This window comes from Peromyscus leucopus, chromosome 5 (assembly GCF_004664715.2).
Source record: "Peromyscus leucopus breed LL Stock chromosome 5, UCI_PerLeu_2.1, whole genome shotgun sequence".
Taxonomy (NCBI): domain Eukaryota; kingdom Metazoa; phylum Chordata; class Mammalia; order Rodentia; family Cricetidae; genus Peromyscus; species Peromyscus leucopus.
This window is the reverse complement of record NC_051067.1, coordinates 124,453,188-124,474,814: the sequence shown is the minus strand read 5'-3', so window position 1 is coordinate 124,474,814 and position 21,627 is coordinate 124,453,188. Positions and strand designations below refer to the sequence as shown.

Sequence of the window (21,627 nt, the reverse complement as noted above, 5' to 3'; positions counted from 1 at the left end):
GAAGGTGCCCGTGGCTCTGACGGTAGCAGGTCCTTAAGCCCGCCTCCCATCACCGCTTGGAGCACCTGGTGCTTTCTCCCTGCCTGCCTCGGGAGCCAGCTAGTTTTCAGGCCAGGGCTGCCACAGCCAACCACACGTGCTGACAGTTCCTGGCAGTCGCCCCTAAGCACCAGCTGCAGGGCTATGAAAATAGACTCCCAGTTCCCCTCCGGCATTCTCCTGCTGATTGTTCGAAGGTTCCGATCAAGGCCACTGGAGGGGCCAGGTGTTTGCCCTTCATGGAAGCCGATTCTGAAACCCCCGTTCTGGGCAGGGTGCTAACCACATCCCCTGTTCCTGGCTGAGCATGCGGATGATGCAATTGGCAAGGAACAAGTGAAATGCGTTGAAGTGAAGCTGCACTCATCTGTAAGAGGCACCGGGAAGCTGACTGGAGAGTCGGGGACATTTTAAAGACTTGTCAGGAATAAATTCCTAACATTTGATTTCAAGGAAGATGAAACGTTCCCTCTAATGGCTTTCCCTCTGACGAGGCTGTTACACTTACCCACAGTCTCTCTTCCAAAAGACACCCCCACCCACCCACCCCAGCCCTTCTCTATTCACCTCTGTACCTCCAGGATACAATTCTTCCCTGTTTGTAAAATGTTAGTAAACCAAGAATAAACGGTGAATGAAGACTCCCAAAGAGCTCAGAAAGGGACAAGACAATGTCTCTCAGGCCCGGCCATAGAATGGGCTGTATCGCCGGGCGTTGGTGGCGCACGCCTTTAATCCCAGCACTCGGGAGGCAGAGGCAGGCGGATCTCTGTGAGTTCGAGGCCAGCCTGGGCTACCAAGTGAGCTCCAGGAAAGGCGCAAAGCTACACAGAGAAACCCTGTCTCGAAAAACCAAAAAAAAAAAAAAAAAAAAAGAATGGGCTGTATCAGATGAGCAACTGTTTTATTTAGCATCACATGCTGGGAAGTCAGGTGTGGGGGTGGGTGTGGGGGTGGGTTTTCCATTTCCAAAGAAAGAGCCACACCCTGTTGATAGCAAAACTAAGATAGGAAGGAGGCTTAGCAGAGGGACAGAGCCAGTAAGCTTGCTCGGAACTGTTCTGGAGGGCACCAAGATGGCTCTACCTACATTTTGAAGCAGACGCAAGTTCTTGTGTCTACTTTTTACACTAAGTTCCTCAGTGTTAAAAAAACACTAAAAGTTAGTCCTTTTCTTTTTAAAGATTTACTTATTTATTTATTTAATGTATATGAGTGCTCTGTCTGCGAAGTGCCAGAAGAGGGCATCAGGCCGGGCAGTGGTGGCGCACGCCTTTAATCCCAGCACTCGGGAGGCAGAGCCAGGCGGATCTCTGTGAATTCGAGTCCAGCTTGGTCTACAGAGTGAGATCCAGGAAAGGTGCAAAGCTACACAGAGAAACCCTGTCTCGAAAAACTAAAAAAAAAAAAAGGGGGGGGGCATCGGATCCCACTACAGATGGTTGTGAGCCACCATGTGGTTGCTGGGAATTGAACTCAGGACCTCTGGAAGAGCAGCCTGTCTTGGAAAACCAAAAACAACCACCCCACAAACAAACAAAAAACAACAACAACAAAAAAACCCAAACCAAAAACACCCCCCCCCCAACAACAACAACAAAAAAAAAAAAACTAGCAGATCTTGAAAGACTGTGAGGTCAGACCCCACCCAGTGTGGAAAAGACAATCACCATTTGCATTAGAATAGAAACTAAGTACACTTCCTGTCAGGGTGCTTGCTCTTCCTCCAACCATTTTGAGCAAAAGTAAAGTTTTGGCTCCTTGGGACACTTCAGTTGGAGAGTTGGTCTTTTCTCTAGGACTCCAAACTAACTTCTAAGAATGGGTTCATCACAAGTCAGTGATTCTGACCTTTAACATCCCCATTAAAGAATTTGGTACTGGGCTGGGGAGATGGCTCAGCAGGTAAAGGTGCTTGTTTGTCACCAAGCCTGACAACCTGAGCTGGATCCTCAGGACCCACATGATGGAAGGAGAAAACCAACTCCTGCAAGTTGTCCTCTGAATTCCACACACATGCCGTGATGTGCATGTGTACACACACCCCTGTACACACACACACACACACACACACACACACACACACACACACACACACAGACACGTAAAAACCACCTTTAAGCTGGGTGGTGGTGGCTCACACTTAACCCCAGCACTCGGGAGGCAGAGCCAGGCGGATCTCTATGAGTTCGAGGCCAGCCTGGACTACAGAGTGAGATCCAGGAAAGGCACAAAGCTACACAGAGAAACCTTGTCTCAAAAAACCAAAACAAAACAAAACAAAAGGGAAACTTTGGCATCCACTCTCTTCCTGAGCAATAGCTCACATTCCTCTGCTTTCTTTTCTTTTTGGTTCAGCCTGAGGTAAGGAGTGGTACAGAGGGGAATGGGAAATGACCCCTGGAAATACTCTAATTCTATGTAGCTTCATTGTTCCAGGGAGCTGCTGGGAAACCTATCCCAGGCAACATGGAGGTACAGGTGACATCATTGCCAGGTGTAAAGCCTCTTGTTTCCTCTGCTGGCCTGTCACATACCCCCAAAATCAGTCCAATTCCCCAGTCTCCCAAGGGGTCCTTCAACACTGATAGAGGCAGACAGTTGACAGATAAGTTTATAAATCACATGGTTTTCCTGCTGGTCATAGCTACGATTGCTATTGCTGTGACAAAACATCATGACCAAAGAGCAAGTTGGGATGAAAAGGGTTTATTTGGCTCATACTTCCGTGTCAATGTTCATCCTCAAAGGAAGCCAGGGCAGGAACTCAAACAGGGCAGGAACCTGGAGACAGGAGCTGATGCAGAGGCCATGGAGGGGTGCGGCTTACTCTTGATCCTTGGGGCTTTGCTCTGCTGGGTCAAAATGAAACTCCCTGGCATAGAGACGAGATGGCTAACTATACATGGCCATTATTAGAGAGGGATACTTATGAGCTAACTGTCCAAAACCCATGATTGGGTTCCATTAGGCACATGAGAAGGGGGAAATGTGAGACCAAAATGAGCCATCTTAGAAATAAGACCAAAATGCTTTCACCCTAAAACTAAGGCCTAAGATTTCTCCTTTTAGGAATAGGCCATTAGTTAATGAAATCAGTCAGTTCAGATTCCAGAAACCAGGAAGTGTAAAAGTACAGAGTCACAAGATAGTCACGAGGTAATGCCTGCCAGACTATGGAATGTCCTCTCCCTGGTTTCCAGGGTAACTGGCCACAGAAATGCCCCCATGATGTAACCTTGTGACTTTTCCCTTTAAAAACTGAGCTTGCAGACAGGTGGGCACTTCCTCCAGCCTCCACTGCGTTGGATGTATTGGACGAAGTCCCTGCCTAGGCTTGTATTGCTTTTGGATATCCAGAATTAAACCTTGCTTTTGCATTCTGGCATGCTCGTCTTTGGTGGTCTCTCTGGGGGTCACGATCTGGGCACAACAGCTCAGCCTGCTTTCTTATAGAACCCAGGACCACCAGGCCAGGGGGGGCCCCACCCACAGTGTACTGGGCCCTCTCCTACCAATCACTAACTAAGAAAATGCCTCACAGTTGGATCTTATGAAGGCATTCTCTCTCTCTCTCCCTCTCTCTCTCTCTCTCGGCTTTTTGAGACAGGTTTTCTCTGTGTAGTTTTGGTGCCTGTCCTGGAACTTGCTCTGTAGACCAGGCTGGCCTTGACCTCACAGAGATCCCCTCCTGGCTCTGCTTCCTGAGTGCTGGGACTAAAGACATGTGCCACCATCGCCCATGAAGGCATTTTTCTCAATTGAGGTTCCCTCCTTTTAGATGACTCTAGTTTGTGTGTCAAGTTGACATAAGACCAGCCAGTACACTCCCATATAGGCAGTGTGTAAATTTGCATAGGAAAATGAAACTTTAAATAGGAGTGAGAGAAACTATGATACTCCTGTTAGAACAGCACAATCCAGAACATGGATGCCTAGGGTGGTGCAGAACTCAGGATGCAGTGGACAAGGGCTGGAAGTCAAGCCCGCCTATCATACATCCCAGGATGGTCTCTAGTTCTCTATGCAGCTAATGATGACCTTGAATCCTAACCCTCCTCCTGCCTCCACCCCTCAGTGCTGAGTGCGCTACCACACACAGCTCAACTGTGTTGGCTGCTCCACAGCCTGTGCTATCTTCTAGGTTTTGTTGTTTCCTCTCTTTATCTTGGCCTCCTACCAGGCCTTGACCAGCGGGACCTGCCGATAAGGAAGTCAGGAACACTGCAAGCTCTGAGGAGGCGGGGTTGAGGGTGTAGTTCTGTGTAGGATCATTTGTCTGACATGTGCTAGGACTTGGGTTCCATGCCCCGCTGGAAAAAAGGAAGCACATACAAAGCAAATAATGTAAGAATGAAGGAGGGTCCTAGCATCACTGAGCAGAGTAAAACCACAGTGAAGATCCCTGCTCAGCGCCAGCAGCAAGTTCTCCCCAGTTCGAAGGTTGGTCATGATGGGAGAGTAGTCCATAAATGACTTAAAGATTCCTTCATTGTTTTGTTTTTCTACACTTTACAAGATTAAAAACAAATACATCTTAATCACATACTAAAAACATCATTCCCAAATGAAGAACAAGCGGGATCCACACTCATTTAGGAAAGACAAAACTCCAACCATGGTGAGATACAACGGTGTGCACAAGATGAAAATGTCTGGCTTGGCACCAGCCCGGACTGTCTGCTACTGCTGCTGGGGGTGTAACATGATACAGTCAACACTGGAAAACAGCTGGGCAGTTAAAAGATCACACACACACACACACACACACACACACACACCACACACACACACACACACACACACAACTAGCTATGACCTAGCGGCTCTGCTCCTAAGCACTTACCCAAGAGAAATGAAAGCACATGTTTGTAAGAGTTAGACCCAGATTGTTCAAAGCAGAGATTTTAGCAATACCCTCAAGTTGGAAGCAGCTCAAACACACACCAAGTTGGGCATCGATAAATAAGGTGTGGTCTGTCTGCAGACAGGAAAGAATTCACTAGGCTGGGTTGTGAGGCAGTGGTAGAGCGTTTATCTAGCGTGCAGGAGTCTGGTTTCTATCACAAGAGGGAAGAGGGAGAGGGAGGAAGAGGGAGGGGCAGGAATGAGAATACATGCATATAATGTCAAAAATATTCATAGGTAAACGTGCAACTCTCAAAAGAATTAGGTCCATTGAAAAAAGCCGGAGGACCCCCCCCCCCCATGCCTCCCCAAAGACAGTCACTTTATGGTTCTATTTCTAAAATCCTGAAGATGATAAGCAATCCCAACCAGTGAGCACTGGGCTAGGACTGCAGAAGGGAAGAAAAGCCCAGGGAGTTTCTGGGGTGGGTAGGAGTGTTTTTGCAGCTGTGGTGATGGCCTCATAATGTACATATATGCCAATGTATATTTAATTCTATACTTTTGTTATCTTATTCTTTTTTTTTTTTTAAGGTTTATTTATTGTGTATACAATGTCTGCCTGCATGTATGCCTGCAGGCCAGAAGAGGGCACCAGATCTCATTACAGATGGTTGTGAGCCACCATGTGGTTGCTGGGAATTGAACTCAGAACCTCTGGAAGAGAAGTCAGTGCTCTTAACCTCTGAGCCATCTCTCCAGCCCCATTATTCTTTTATTTAGAAGGAAAGCACACACAGCTCTATGCCAAGACGTTTGAAATGTCCATTAAAAAGATGACTTGCACCTGGGGTGAGAAACCTAGCTCTGAGGTTGAGTTTATGCTGTCCCTGCAGAGATTCGAACTCCATTCCTGCCCTCTGTCTGGTGGCTCACAACCACCTGTACCGCCAGCTCCTGAAGCTCTAATGTCCCCTCTGGCCTCCTTCAGGACTGCACACACACGCATACACATAAACACACACACACACACACATAAAAGTTAAATATAAATCTTTTAAAAAAACAAGAGATGACCCACTTGCTCATGGATTTCCAATTTGGAATCCCAGGGCTCATGAATTCTTGGCTCATTCTCCTCCATTCTCCAGCCTGAGCTGGTGTGTCCTCCCAGAAGGCAGGGCGGAGCAGGGCCCTTCGGTTTCCCAGCATCGACCTGCTCCAGCACAGTCACGTGTGCGTACTTTAAGTACGTGTAGTTTATTGTTTACAAAGAATAGCTGGATAGATCTTTCCTATAGTTGGCAATTATAATATTTCCCTCTCTGGGTTTGACTCAAAAAAGTAGATGTCAACAACAATATATAAGGCCATAGTGTAGCAGGAATCTTAAAAGTTCTTATTAATAAAATCAAACCTGAGGCAGGTATTGGGGTGAACACTGGAAGATCAGAGAGACAGAACAAGCCACAGCTAACCTCACCTGACCAACTTCTCAGCTGGTCTTGTTTCCTCAGACTGGAAGCCTCTGTGTCCTCATCCCAATGGCTCTCAGCGGAACTGTGCTGCTCAAAACCTAAAAACTTAACCAGCCAAATGCTTCTAGTTCCTGGTCTTCACGCCTTATATACCTTTCTGCTATCTGCCATCACTCCCTGGGATTAAAGGCTCGCTTTCTGGGATTAAAGGCGTGAGTCACCATGCTTGGTTGTATCCTTGAACAGATGAATTTCTGCCTCTGGAATGCTAGGATTAAAGGCATGTGCTACCACTGTCTATCCTAAGTATCTAGTGGCTTTTCTGTTCTCTGACCCCAGATAAGTTTATTAGGGTACACAATATTTTGGGGAACATAATACCACCACAACATAGAACAGTGGTTCTCAACCTGTGGGTCTCAATCCTTTGAGGGGGGTGTCAAATGACCCTTTCACAGGGATCACCTAAGACCATCAGAAAACATAGATATTTACATTACAATTCATAACAGGAGCAAAATTACAATTATGGAAGTAGCAATAGAAATAATTTTATGGTTGGGGGTCACCACAACATGAGGAATTGTATTAAAGGGTCACAGCATCAGGAAAGTTGAGAACCACTGCCATTGAAAGTCTAAACAATGGACTTCCAATCAATCAATCAATCAGTTAATCAACTACACATGACAGCTGCAGAACTCAGGGGCAGAATCAGTCCAGGAGTGCACTGAACAGCCTCAACTCACTGATGCATTGGAAAGGACCAGAAGCAATAGAGTGTGTTTTCCAACTACAGAAGCAGGCATTAGAGAGGAGTAACAAAGAGACGATGAGACGGGACTGGGATGTAGGCTGGTGATAGAGCACTTGCCTAACCCCTGCCTAGCATCCACAAGGCCCTGGGATAACGAAAAGATCTCCAGATAGGAGGTCATTAAATAATGCGCTAAAGAGGACGGACTTAGTTTTCAGTGTGATGCAAAACTGGATTTACACTCACCATCCCAAACAACTAGAAATTGAGATTCAACATCTATTACATGGGTTTGTTTTTGCATTTCATCTCTCTCTATCCTTTCTTTCCATTTTTGATCATCCATTCATTTATTTATTTATTGGTTGGTTGGTTGGTTGGTTGGTTGGTTGGTTTTTTGAGACAGGGTTTCTCTGTGTAGCCCTGGCTCTTCTGGAACTCACTTTGTAGACCAGGCTGGCCTTTAAGTTAACGATCCACCTGCCTCTGCCTCCTGAGTGCTGGGATTAAAGGTGTGCACCACCACCTCCCGGCTTTTTTTATTTTATTTATTTATTTTAAAGATTTATTTATTTATTTATTATGTATACAGTGTTCTGTCTGCACACCAGAAGAGGGCACCAGACCTTATTATAGATGGTTGTGAGCCACCATGTGGTTGCTGAGAACTGAACTCAGGACCTCTGGAAGAGCAGCCAGTGCTTTTAACCTCTGAGTCATTTCTCCAGCCTCTTCTTTTATTTATTTATTTATTTGGGTTTTTCGAGGCAGGGTTTCTCTGTGTTGTTTTGCACCTTTCCTGGAACTCGCTTTGGATACCAAGCTGGCCTCGAACTCATAGAGATCCGCCTGCCTCTGCCTCCCAAGTGCTGGGATTAAAGGCGTGCGCCACCACCGCCCGGCCTCTTCTTTTATTTTGTAAAGATTTATTCTTGTTTTACGTGTGTGAATGCTTCACCTGCATGCATGTCTGTGTGCCACGTGCTACAGGTGCAGTGACTGAGGAAGCCAGGAGAGGGTGCTGGATCCCCTGGACTGGAGTTAGAGATGGTTGTGAGCCACCACGTGGGTGCCAGGGGACTGACCCAGTGTTCTTAACTGACCCATTTCTCTATCCCCACCAACCTCCTTTTTTAATTCCCATATTGCACTTGAGTCCTTTGGTGGATGCCTTCATATGTTTGTCTGTCTGGATAGAAGAAAGCCTGCTTTCTGGTGTGCCTCCAGTGGCCTGGAATGATTTCTCACCCTGCCTGTTGAACTTGCAGTAAATGTTAAATGAAGTGACTCAGCCCTTCCAATTTTGGTTATTTGTGGTGAAGGTGGTTAGCAGTCAGTACCCTCTCCTTCAAGTCCTCTATTGTTATTGGACTTTTTTCTCCTCTGAACTTCAAGTTGAAGGCAGCAGAGGGCGCCTGGTCACATACATAAAAGAGTCTAAAAGTGGCATTACATTTAAGACAATCTATTAAATTTTCAAAAATATGAATTTTACTAAAATAGGACTTGGTACTTAATCTTTTCACTATTTTAGGATTCTGATCTCACTTTAGCTGTTCTATTCCATTTCTTTCTTGGTAATGAAAATTTGAACCTCCTGTGAATCACTGTGACATGTATCATCCAAGAGCTTTCCAATTTAGCTTTGAGATTCTTTCAGATAATAAAAGCATTAATCCTGGCTGCTTCCAGATCCTTCCAAATCTTCCACAGGGAATACACTCTCCCTTTCACAGGCCTGAAGAGAGAGCGTTGTTATATATCTTGGACTGATGTGATGTACTCAGTACTCTGCTTGGAAGTTACCTAATAGTCTCAGAAAACTCAGGGAGGGTTAGGGATATTTTAAGGTGACAGCCTAAGGGGACATAAGGGGACGTAACTCTTCCCCTGAGCAATGGGCAGGATGTAGTCGGTTGCGACAATGAAGGCCATGTCTAGAAACTCAGGCCATGTTGCTGTTTCTGATCAGGTACCTGTTTTCTGCTTTTCTCCCACTGTCATCTCGCCTCTCCCCTCTCTCCTGCAAGCAAGGCTGGAGATCAGGAGAGCCTTCCTTCGCTTCTGCCTCTTTTTTTCTCCCTCATTTGTAGCGGAACTCTGTCCTCCAGGTCTGGTCTTCCCATCTCTGTCTTGAAATTAGAACTGTTTTGGATGGGCAGTGGTGGTGCACCCCTTTAATCCCAGCCCTTGAGGCAGAGGCAGGTGGATCTCTTGAGTTCGAGGCCAGCTTGGTCTACAGAGTGAGATCCAGGACAGCCAGGGCTACACAGAGAAACCCTATCTCAAAAAAACAAGCAAACAAAAAAAACAAACAAACAAACAAAAAAAAAACAAGCAAACAAACAACAGCAACAAAAACAGCTCCCCCCCAACAACCTAGAACTGTTTTATTCTGCTTCTTTCCTGGTAATGAAAATTTCAACCTCCTGTGAATCACTGTGACCTGTATCATCCAAGAGCTTTCCAATTTAGCTTTGAGATTCTTCCAGATAATAAAAGCATAAATCCCTGCCTCTTCTGGATCCTTCTAAACCTTCCACAGGGAATACACTCTCCCTTTCACAGGCCTAAAGAGGGAGTGCTGTTATATATTGTGGAAAACAGAGACTGTTCTTATGCTCACACAAAATTGGGCCTATTAACATTCTCTTGTAGGAGGGGAGAGTACCAAAAGACTCTCACACAAGAGAGAGATCACTCTCCAGCCACCACTCCCTCTTGCCTCCTCAGCTGCAAGTGCTTTACGGATGTATTCGAGACTACACAGGAGGTGGAGGTTGACTGGGGACACTAGTGATACTGTTTTTATGGTCATCACCCACCCATGCTAGGTGGGACTTTTGGTTGTTTTGTTTTGTTTCCAGACAGGGTTTCTCTGTGTCCTAGAACTCACTTTGTAGACCAGGCTGGCTTTGAACTCACAGAGAGTGAGTGCCTCTGCCTCTTGAGAGCTGGGATTAAAAGGATACACCACCACTGTCTGACCATATAATATAATATAATATAATATAATATAATATAATATAATATAATATAATATAATATTTTGATCAGGTTCTTTCCCCTCCAGAAACTCCTCCTAGATAACCCCCCCCCAAAAACCCCAATGGGTTTTGACTGATTGGCTTTTCCTTTTGGGTGAGTTAGAACAGCATTGCCATAGGTTCCAGCCCAGAAGAGCTTTCTGAGGATAACAATCTCAATTTCAGCTTTGAAAAATATGGAACGCTTCACGTAGGGGCCATGGTAATCCCTGTATCACTCCAATTCTAGTTTATCTGGTGCCAAAATGAGCGCATTTCTTTTATCTTTTGACGTCCTATTTGGGGTGAAAAGTTGTTTCTGTGTATCTCTTCGGGAAAAATCACACAACACCACTGTTTTCCTTTAAAGTATTTTTTCTTCTTAAGAACTAGGTTTATGGAAAAATCTTGAGTGTTGGAAGCTCATGCCTCCTCGGAGCTTCAGTGATCAGTGGTTGGCCAGATCTAAGGCAGTTTCTTTAAAGGCTGTGCTTTGGCAGCGTTCCAATAGAGAAGGAAGATCATTTGCGTTCCCTTTGTCGATGTTTTGCTTGCCCTTGCTCTTGCTTTGCGGCATTCCGTGAGTACAGCCCAAAGATGACACTCTAGGCAATGAGCATTTTCATTCTGCTTTTTCAAACTGCAGGATCCGTCTTCCACTCTGCCATTTGAGTCAAATTCTGGAGCATATTTTCCTATCACATATTTGTCATACCATAAATTGAGCACCATTGGGAGGGTAGATTGACATCACCAGCCCGAGCCTTGCAATGGAGAGACATGTCGGTCCAGAGCGGAGCCACGCCAGCAGAAGGGCAAAGGCTGTTCTCTCGCTCAGGGCAGTGCCTAAAAAGCCTGACATTGCCTGGCACATTGGGTAGGGAATGGGGCTGCCTTAACTAGGATCAGGAATCCCCTAAGTGCATGGAAATTTCTCTGGGAAATGAGACCTCCAGAATTCCGCTTGCTCCCTGGGAAATGAGACCCCCAGAATTCCGCTTGCTCCTGTCTAGTTTAGAGTCACCCAACTAGCTAGTGTACTCGGGAGCAGCCACGCACTAAAGCGGCCCTAGACGCACCGGTTGGCGGACCCAAATACTCGTGGAGCTGGCTGCTCGACGGAACACCGGAGAAACGGACAGGAAGTGACCTTTATTTAGCGCGCGCTTATTTCCGTCTGGGCAGAACGCTGCTTGCTCTCCTTCCGTCGTCTCCAGGTGCCGCTTCAGAACCAGCACGATGGGCAAGAAAGGCAAGAAAGAGAAGAAGGGCCGCGGCGCGGAGAAGACGGCCGCCAAGATGGAGAAGAAGGTGTCCAAGCGCTCTCGGAAGGAGGAGGTGAGCGGGGCATGGAGGGCCCGGCCGTGGAGGGAGGCGTGGCGTGGTCTGGGACTGCGGGCGGGAGACCGGGAGCCGGAGTGGGGCCCGGGGTCTGTGGGTGGCTGTCCTGGCCGATCCCAGCGCCCTCAGGCCTCCCCGTTTCTCCCGTGCCCCTCCGCAGCACCGGCACTCCTCGTTTACCTGGTCGCTCTCTCCCACCTTCCTTTGAACATCAGATCTGTCCAGGGCGCCATTCGGTTCTGCTTGCTTCCCTTTCTGGTAGAAATTAAGTGGGATTAAGTGGAGGAGAACCTGAAGTTGAGTGACTCCTACTTTGTCCGGATGTGCGGTCTGGGAGTAAAGTCTTAACTGTACTGCGCTTATTTATTTATTTTTTTATTTAAAGGAGAGCACTTCCTTCAACAGTCTTAGGGAGTGAGCCGCTTTAGGATTTTTAATGTCTTTTTGAGACAGGGTTTTTCTTTGTAGCCCTGGTTGTCCTGGAACTCACTCTGTAGAGCAGGCTACCCTCGAACTCATAGATCCTCCTGCCTCTGCCTCCCAAGTACTGGACTAAAGGCCTATGGCACACTGCTCTGAGGCACAAGTAGGATTAAGTAATCAAACAAGTCGTTGGAACTGTGGGGTATTCCATAACAGTAGGTGGTGGCCCCCACTATCATATTTTCCTACACACCTATTAACCCAGGAACTGCAGATGGATCAGCGCTGAACTTCGGGCTAAGTGCGGTGCTGACACTTTGTCTTAGGTCTTTCTCCCATGGGGCAGCTGTGATGAACAGGGTTTGCCCAGTGGTTTGCCAGGCACAGGGTTTCCTGGGCTCCCATCCTCATAACCTGGGAAGAGGGCACCTTAATTGAGAAAATACATCCATAAGATTGGCCTGTACAGGGCTGAAGAGGTGGCTCAGCCGTTAAGAGCATATGTTGCTCTTTCAGAGGATCCAGGGTTGATTCTGTGCACCCACATGGTGGCTCACAACTGTCTGGCCTTTGTGGGCACCATTTTCGAACATGGTGCACAGACAAACATTCAGACAAAACTCCTACACACATAAAATAATACATTTAAAAAATTGGCTTATAGGCAAGTCTGTGGGGGTATTGTCTTGCTTAGTAATTGATGTAGGAGGGTCTAACCCAGGCAGTTCCATACCTAGACAGGTGGTCCTGGGTTGTTAAGGAAGTAAGCTGAGCAAGCCACAGGAAAAAAAAAAAAAACAAGTCAATAAGTAGCTTTCCTCCTTGGTCTCTGCTTCATTTCCTGCCCCCAGGTTCCTGCCTTGAGTTCTTGATCTGACTTCCTTTCATGATGGAATATAAGCTGTAAGGTGCAATAAACTCTTTCCTCCCCAGGTTGCTTTTGATCACAGCACTAGAAAGCAAGCTAGGCCAACCTAGTAAATGCAGGGGAGTGGGCACTGGGGGTGTGTGGGAAGATGGACTGTCCAGTATGCTTGTGAACTGATACCTTACTGTCTAGGTCTACTGTCACAGCTGGGGAGTAGGGGCTAGTGAGTGGTAGACTACAGGTCACCACTGGGCCCTGTCATTCGGGCATTGCTTTGAAGGACTTAAGGCCTGTTCTCCTGGAGCTCATATGTTATGGGGATGGGAGTGGGAGCTGAAAACCGGTAAGCAAGAGAAATCCCAGGCACGGCTGTGTAGACAGCAAGGCGGGCTGTTGGCACAAACAGGTTGTCAGAGGCCATTGAAGGCAGTGTGGCCAGAGTGAGATCCCCTTCATAGAAAACCTTTGGTTGGTAGGAGGGGCGGTGTATGCATCTGCACCTACAGAAAAGCTGCCATGGTGACACAATGAATATTTTCTGAATGTGTCAAGTTCTGTGTGTTTTCAGACGCATATTAGGACTCAGGTGTGATTGGATCCCAGTCTATGGGAAAAAAGCTGTCTATGCCTTTAATTCTAAGACAGGTTAGACAGTCTCACATGTAGGTATGTTTGTATCTTTAGGAAGATCTGGAGGCGCTCATAGCCCATTTCCAGACCCTGGATGCCAAAAAGACCCAGGTCACAGAGACGCCATGTTCTCCACCCACTCCACGGTAAGTGAGCAAGCTTCGTTTCTCCTTTTTTGGGGGGGAAAGCTAGGGGGTTTTGAGACAGGGTTTCCGTGTAACCCTGGCTGTTCTGGAATGCTCTCTGAAGATCAGGCTGGCCTCAGAACTCAGAGATCTGCCAGCCTCTGCCTCTGCAACACTAGGAAGAGCTGTCTGTCATCCTGATCTACAGAGGCATGGGGAGGTGGTCTCTCACATTCCCTTGCCACAGATTGTGACAAAGACATGGCCCCAGTGAGCTTCCCTTTGGTTCTCAAGTATTTTAAGAATGTGTCATGGGTGTAGACTGAAGAGCACCACAGGTTTTTGCTGTTCTTAATGCTTTTTTATTTACATGTGCAAAGCTTCTTAAACAGAAACTATAAATTTGCCATCCTAAGTGAATTTATAACTTATGAGAAAGGTCCCAAGGCTTTTGTGGATTCGTACACTTATAAAATGGGCTGAATGAACAACTTGGTCTCCATTGGATTGTTTCCTCCAGGTCCTAACATTGAATCCTTTTTAATTTGATTTATGGCCCTCTAATACTTGTCTGTGCTATTTAGCTGAAGCTCAGAATCCTCAGGAAAGGGCCAGTGCCTTCATGGACTGTCATTTGGGGTAGGGAAAGTGTGTAATAAGGCTCTATTGTTCGTGTAGGGAAAGTGTGTAAGCCTTTCTGCCTCTAGCCCCATTTTGTTTGGTTGAAAAATGAGTGCTTCATTTTCCCAGACTGGGATTGAGCTTGTCCTGCCATAACTTGCTTGAGTGGAAGCCCAAGATGGGGCTCTTAGGGATATGATAATTAGGTGCAGTGATGGCTCCAGAGCCTGAATCCCTCTGATGTCACACATGGCCTTTACCTCTCTCAGGTGTGGGAGGGAATCAGTGTTGAGCCCTGGAGTGAAGTGGTGGTGGTGAATTCTGCTGGGACTGGCTTTTACTTTTCTCTTCAGTTGGTATGCTGGCTGAACCTATCTGATTGTTGAAGCAAGCCTGACACCTTCGCTCAGGAATCTACTCAGAGTGCAGATGGTTCGTCTTCACTCTGAATGTGGATTATTATTTTTTGATGATGATTTGGAACTTTTCTAAAGCAACATTGACCCAGAGTTAGGTTTAATGTCAGGGTATAGTTTAAAAATGCCTGCAGAGAATGCTACCTGGAGGTCGGGAACAGGAGGTGGAAGTGAGCTGATGAGATTGCATCTTCCTTGATGACCCAAATATCTTCTGACCTCCCACCTTTCAGTTGGGGTTTCAAACCATGTTACTCAGCCTTTCTTTCTCTGAGAGTCGGCTAAAGAGAGGAAAGGGTTACCATGGTTTTGGCCTCCTCGGAAAGGCAGAACAAAACGATGTGAAGGAGCAAAGCTGCTCACCTCATGAAGACCAGGGGAACAGGATGGAAGAGGCTTCGGCAAAGATGCGCCTTTAGAAGTCCACTCCAGTGACTTACTCCTCCAGCAGTGACTAATGTGTCGCCCTCTTCCTGATCCATTCACCTCTCAGTGTTGCTGCCTGCTGGGGAGCAAGCCTTTCGCCTCCGAGCCTTTTGGAGAGTTTACATCCAAACCATAACAAGAATGTATGATGTATAGGCCGGGTGTGGCTTACTAGCAGAGAAGGCCCTAGCACTGGGTTTGTAAGATTTGGAGTGACAGGCGTTTGGGACACTGTTCTTTATATTATTATGTAGCTTATTCTTTGACCATGCCATGTGCATTCGATTCTGATTATGCCCTCCACACCCCCAGTCTTACACTTGTGACGTAAGTGTGTCGTCTCAGTCCTTTTCACTTGAGTTCAGCGGGATTGCTTATGTTTACATTGCTGTGCTGTGCAGTTTCCTACACTGTCCAGCTTTAAAACGCTCCCTGCTCCCTGCTCAGAGACAGCTTGCTCCTGTCTCTGTGGACCTGCCTATCTAGAGATTTCTCAGATAGAGAGTGGTGTGGCGTTTGTGTTTGGGGACAGACTCCTTCCACTCAGTGTGTCTCAGAGGCTCATCCACAGCATAGTGTGCTTCAGAACCCCATTCCTTCCTAGGAATGCCTAGGCCACTGTCGTCATGTGTCACACTTGGCTGGTCCACACATCTGTAGCGTCTTGGCTGTTCTGCACTGGGTGGTTGTGAACAGCACTGTGATGAGTCCAGCCTGCACTGGCACTTCAGATCCATGTCAGTTCTGGGCCTTGCTTCTGAGCGACCGTCAGCTGCCTCTGTGCAGTTGCGTTTTCAATGCTGGTTTCTTCACTGAAGAATTTCTCAACCTGAGAAATGTTCTGTGCACAGTAAATCCCCGAGATGAATAGAGGGTTCCAAAAGAGTCCCCAGACACAACTCGACCTTACTACCCATTTTCCTTCTGAGAAGCATCTTCTAGAGTGAGTGTTGTGGTCCACACTGGGACACATCACTGTGCAGGCTCTGGGAACTAGGCTTCTGCAGGGTTGTTCCCATGGCCACCACATCTGCTCTAGCTTTCTGCTTCCGTAGTCGGATATACACATTGTCCACAGCTGTTCTGTTCCTGTGTGAGTAAGTAGGAAGTGTTAGTGATTTCTGTCGATGGTGTTGGGCCTCATACTGAAGTCCTTGAGTAGCGACCTTGGACCTTTGGTTATTTATTTGTGTGTGAGTATGTGCATGCACATCTGTCCCTGTGCACATGTAGAGGTGATAGGACAGCTTGTGAGAGTTAGTTCTCCCTGTCCTGTGAGTATTGGGTTACCAGGGACGGAGCTCAGGTCTTCGGGTTAGCCACAAGAGCCTTTGTCTGCTGAACCATCTTACTAACCTTGGACTTGGTAGAATTTTGATTGTGATTTAATTATGTGTGTGTACATACATTCATATAGATATACATGTGTATATATACAGACCGGCGGTAGCAGGGTGATTTTTGGTCCTATCCTCTGAGGGGTTAAGGAAGGGAAGGGGAGTCTGTTCTTAGCATGGTGTCATGTTCTCTGATGTTGCTCCTCTGTGGCTTGTGTCTTGCAGGTTAAATGCCTCCCTGTCTGCTCACCCTGAGAAAGATGAATTAATCCTTTTCGGAGGTGAATATTTCAATGGCCAAAAAGTAAAGTATATATGTTTTTCTTTTCCTCCCAACTTTTTCAGGGCTCACTTGAAGTAAATTTAAATTGGTGATAGAAGCAGGCCTCTGTCCTGTTACGTCCCTCTTGTACTTCCCACACTCTCAGTGTCAGGCCTGGTGTGGGTAGTGCTTGGCCAGCCACCAGGGTCCCTCAGGGACAGGCAGTGGGGGCTTCAGTGCTGCAGGGGTCCCTAGCTCCACTGGGCCATACGTGTGCACAGAGTGCTCTTGAATAGAGAAAGTGCTGGTGAATTGGGGGGCCAGAAAACCCTGAGGTTTGGCGTGTGGAAGGAAAGCCGTTGAAAGCGTGGGCTCCTCCAGTAGCCTGTGACAAGCTCCAAGTGTCACCTCACTCGTCCAGCTCACTCTCTGTGTTCTCATGCACTTAAAAACTGGTTTAACCCAGCACTTGGGAGGCAGAGCCAGGCGGATCTCTGTGAGTTCGAGGCCAGCCTGGGCTACCAAGTGAGCTCCAGGAAAGGCGCAAAGCTACACAGAGAAACCCTGTCTCGAAAAACCAAAAAAAAAAAAAAAAACTGGTTTAAATTCAGACACTGATGAGTCTTGCTGTGCTGCAGAGGCTCTTGGGACCTGAGGAGTCAATGGGCGTGATGACATTGGTCCCTGGCTTAAGGGTCTTGTGTGTGTGTGAGCTCTAAGTCTAGAGTGATGAAAGACAGTGATGCTGCAGCCACTGTCGTCAGGCAGCAGGGCTCTGTGATGTGGCAGTGCTTTTTAAATGACAGGTGGCGTGGTAGATGACCGCCAGCCGTTCTGAGGCTAGTGTTCCCAACCCATGTTAAGGTGGGCTGGGCTGAGAGGGCTGTGAGGGGGAGGTCTGATGGGTTAGGCACACAGTGCATCTTCCATTTAGTATTTTTGCCTGTTCATAAATTCATTGAGACTCAAGCCTGAGGCGAGTCGGGAGCATCTGTCATGTCCTCCCAGACAGTCTTGGGGCTTACACATGGCCTGTCTGCACTGGGTGACTAGTGTACAAGCTTCCTGGAGCATGCTCACTGTTGTTGTCATTGCTGTGTGCATGTCATGTGTGGTGTGGCTGATCCACTTCCTTCCTGCAGACCTTCATGTATAATGACCTCTACGTCTACAGTATCAGAAAGGACACCTGGACGAAAGTTGACATCCCTGGCCCACCTCCACGGCGCTGTGCTCATCAGGTAATGCCAGAACTGTCTGTCCCAGAGTCATCTACAGATGACAGGCCACCTCCTGCTTCCCTCCTGCTACATCCGTCTGGGTCTTTGAGACAGGGTCTCACACTGTGGCTTAGGTTTGTTTTGGACTCAGGGCATCTCCTGCCTTCAGCCTCCTGCATGCTGGAATGAGAGGCTGGAGCCGCCAGCCTGGGCTCTGCCATCTTCCCTGGACACTTTATTGAGTTTCATTGCACTGGTCTCTTCACCTGTGAGAAGGGAATGAGCCTCTGCTCTGAGTGATGTGATGATGGAATGTTAAAGAAAGGAGAGAAGGATGCATCTGGTTTGAAGCTGTTGAGGAATGGTTTCTTGAACTCCCTCTCAGCTAACAGTTTCAAAAGCTCCCTGAAAGATGGTAGAGAAATCCCACGTGGTCAAACATCTCAGCATTAAGTCCCAAGTGAAGAACTGATGCATTGGGTTCCTATGTTTTATTTATTTATTTTTTCAAATGTGGAATTCATAGATTTTTTTTTCCCTATTTGTATATGTATTTAAAATTTTTTTAAATTTATATTTCATGTGCATTGGTGGTTTTTTTTTGTTTTTGTTTTTTTTTTTTTTTTGTTTTTTTGTTTTTTTTTGTTTTTTGAGACAGGGTTTCTCCGTGTAGTTTTAGTGCCTGTCCTGGATCTCGCTCTGTAGACCAGGCTGGCCTTGAACTCACAGAGATCCTCCTGGCTCTGCCTCCCAAGTGCTGGGATTAAAGGTGTGCACCACCGGCACCCAGCTTTGTGCATTGGTGTTTTGCCTGCATGTATGTCTGTGTGAGGGTGTCAGATACCCTGAAACTGGAGTTACAGATAGTTGTGAGCTTACATGTGGTTGCTGGGAATTGAACCTGGATCCTCTGGAAGAGCAGCCAGTGCTCTTAACTGCTGAGGCATCTCTAGTCCTGTATATGTATTTTTTTAACTTAAAATTTTTTTACATTAGTGTGTGTGTGTGTGTGTGTGTGTGTGTGTGTGTGTGTGTGTGTGTATTTATCATGGCACACATTTGGAGGTCTGAGGACAGCTTTTAGGGAATCAGTTCTCCTTTTAGCACGTGGCTTCCTGAGATTGAACTCAGGTCACGAGGTTTGGTGGCAGGCACCTTTACCTGCTGAGCCATCTGACTGAACACTACTTTTTCTTTTCAATCACTTTAGTAGTTGATGGTTTCTTTGTTCCACTCTTCCTAGCTCCTTTGGTGGAGGCCTACCTCCTCTTATTTCTTCTTATTAGAAGCTTGTAAAACTGCAAATCCCCCCCGATGTGGCTACAGCTCTGTCCTGCATACACTTGGTGTTTTGTGTTTTCATGTGGTCGAGTGAATCTAGATCATTCTGATATATTTGGATATGTTATTTGATCTGTGGGTTACAGAATTTAGCAGTTACTTAGTCTACACATATGTTGGAATTTTTTTTCAGATAGCTTTTTGTTGTTAGAGTCTCATTCTATTTCAAGAAAACCTTCATGATTCATCCTGTTTGAAGTTTATCTTGTGGCCCCATGTGGTCTCTTGATGAAAAGACTGTGTGTCCTCCAGCTGTATTGCCTGACTAGCATTCAGGTTTTCCATGAACTCACTGATGTATCCCTGATGACCTATGTTCTGGAGTTAGTATAGCCACCTCCCTTCTTAGGACTTAGGTTTGTATGATGGATCTAACACCCTGCCTTGCCTCTTTAGTGGCTTTTTAAGGTACCTTCTTAAGAACTGTGCTGTGGGGCTGGAGAGATGCCTCTGTGGTTAAGATAACTACCCGATCTTCCAGAGGACATGAGTTTGGTTCCCAGCACCCACATGCGGCTCACATTCCTGAAAGTGTTTCTTCTGACTTGAGGACTTTGACATGGTTCCCACAATGGAGGGATGCTTAAAGGACACACTGTGGTTTCCAAAGAAATGTGTCTGTTCCCACTCCCCAGAGGCCACTTACAGTCACTGACTATAAAACCAGCCAGGTGCGTGTATCTGGGAAGGGTTTTATAGGTGGTGACAAGGAGCCCCGAAGGCTGCCTGCCACTCTCTGTGTTCTCTTTGTGGCTGAGGAGGCAGACCTGGGCCTGGCAGTTCTTCGCTGCATGTGTGGGCCTTGGTTTTGGTTCTGGTCTTGGCAAGAGTCCCATGGCTTGCCCTGCTTAGCTTCCTTCTCAGATCGCAGGCCCAAGAAAAGAGCCTGGGACTAAGTAACTGGACAGGGTCTCACTGTGTAGCTTTGGCTCTTGAACTCACAAAGATAGATCTGCCTGCCTCTGCTTCCCAAGTGCTGGGATTAAAGGTGTGCAGCGCTGCTTGGCAATAGGTGGGTCCATTCTTTGCACAGATGTTACCAACATCTAGGGCTGTGCACCGAGTCTCCAGGGGAGCCCATCCCATGACCCCAATTGGCACTGTGGCTCATGCTTCATCCTTTTGGTTGCCAAGCTCTGATGAACAATGGTGGAAGCTTCAGCTTTGATACTTTGGGGCTGAGGTGCTGGTGTAGCTTGCTCTGCTCTCCGTGGGTCCTTGGGCTGGACTGGTTGGGACAGTAAAGTTCCTGCAGAGGGAACCTACAGGCCCTACCTTCACGCTTTTGTCGGCCTTTTCTAGTTTTATTGTGTGTTTGTACTGCTGTAGATAACACAGTGCCGTGGTAGAGTAGTTTATTCCTCACAGGTTGGGAGACAGACAGCCTAGTGTCCAGGTACCAGCATCTTAGTGCTGTATAGGGTGTGGTAGGTAGGTCTGCCTGCCATCCCAGCATTCAGGAGATGGAGGTAGGAGGATCAGAAGCTCATGGCCATCCTTGGATACATAATGAGTTTGAGACTAGCCTGGGCTATGTGAGGCTTTGTTTTTATTTTAAAGAAGTTAGTTTTGGGCCGGGCGGTGGTAGGGCACGCCTTTAATCCCAGCACTTAGGATGCAGAGGCTGGTGGATCTCTGTGAGTTTAAGGCCAGCCTGGGCTACAGAGTGAGTTCCAGGATAGCCAGGGCTGTTACACAGACAGAGGGGAAAAAAAGTGAGTTTTGCAGAGAATGTTCAGACAAACAGCAATCCTTACCTCTAGATCTTTAGAAATAAATATTAACGTTCTACAAATACCTCATGTCATGTACATGCTTTTTTGTGAAGCACTTTTAGATGTGTTGTAGAGCCTAGGAATGGGTTAAATGGACTGAAGCAGACTGGGGAAACGGCTCTGAGGGTAAGAATGCACTCTTGTTGCATGTGAAGCCCTGAGTTAGGACCCCAGCATCCATGTAAACATATGGGCGTGGTTCACATGCACCTGTGACCCAGTGTTGTCAGTGGTAGAGATGAAGGATCACTGGAACTTGCTACGCAAGCCCAACTCCAGGTTCAGTGAAAGATCCTGTCTTAAGGAGAATAAGGTAGAGAGTGATAGACAGGACACTCAGCATCCTCCTCCTACCTCTGCACCCGCACACAGGCAAGTGCAACACCCCCCCCCCTGTGTGTTTACACCCCATACACTCATACACCTGTGCATACACCTTACATATATCCTTGTGCACATACACAGTTGCATATGATTTGCATACATGTCCACATACCTCGAACTCACACATATGCATATACCTTACACACATACACATGTACGTGTAAACACACCTCACATCCACACATGTGCATATGCCTTATACACACATACATATGTGCATACATCTCAATATACTCGTGCACATGTAAACGTGCATACATTTCATGTACTTATACACATGTGCATACACCTCACATAGGTGTATATGCCT

At 46.9% G+C, this 21,627-nt stretch overlaps 1 protein-coding gene across 4 annotated transcripts in view; it reads left to right on the top strand.

Moving 5' to 3' along the window:
* Positions 1-11,305: 11,305 nt before the first annotated feature.
* The window catches only part of Klhdc4 (kelch domain containing 4), a 32,263-nt gene continuing 21,941 nt past the window's right edge, over positions 11,306-21,627 (top strand). The window contains exons 1-4 of one of the 4 annotated variants that reach the window (XM_028880819.2): positions 11,306-11,486; positions 13,465-13,556; positions 16,561-16,639; positions 17,740-17,838. In XM_028880819.2, coding sequence (XP_028736652.1) covers positions 11,388-11,486; positions 13,465-13,556; positions 16,561-16,639; positions 17,740-17,838 — 369 coding nt within the window. In that variant the 5' untranslated portion in view covers positions 11,306-11,387. Of the gene's footprint in view, positions 11,487-13,464; positions 13,557-16,560; positions 16,645-17,739; positions 17,839-21,627 lie in introns of those variants that run through there. The other 3 variants (XM_028880820.2, XM_028880821.2, XM_037206323.1) reach the window with 3 other exon arrangements.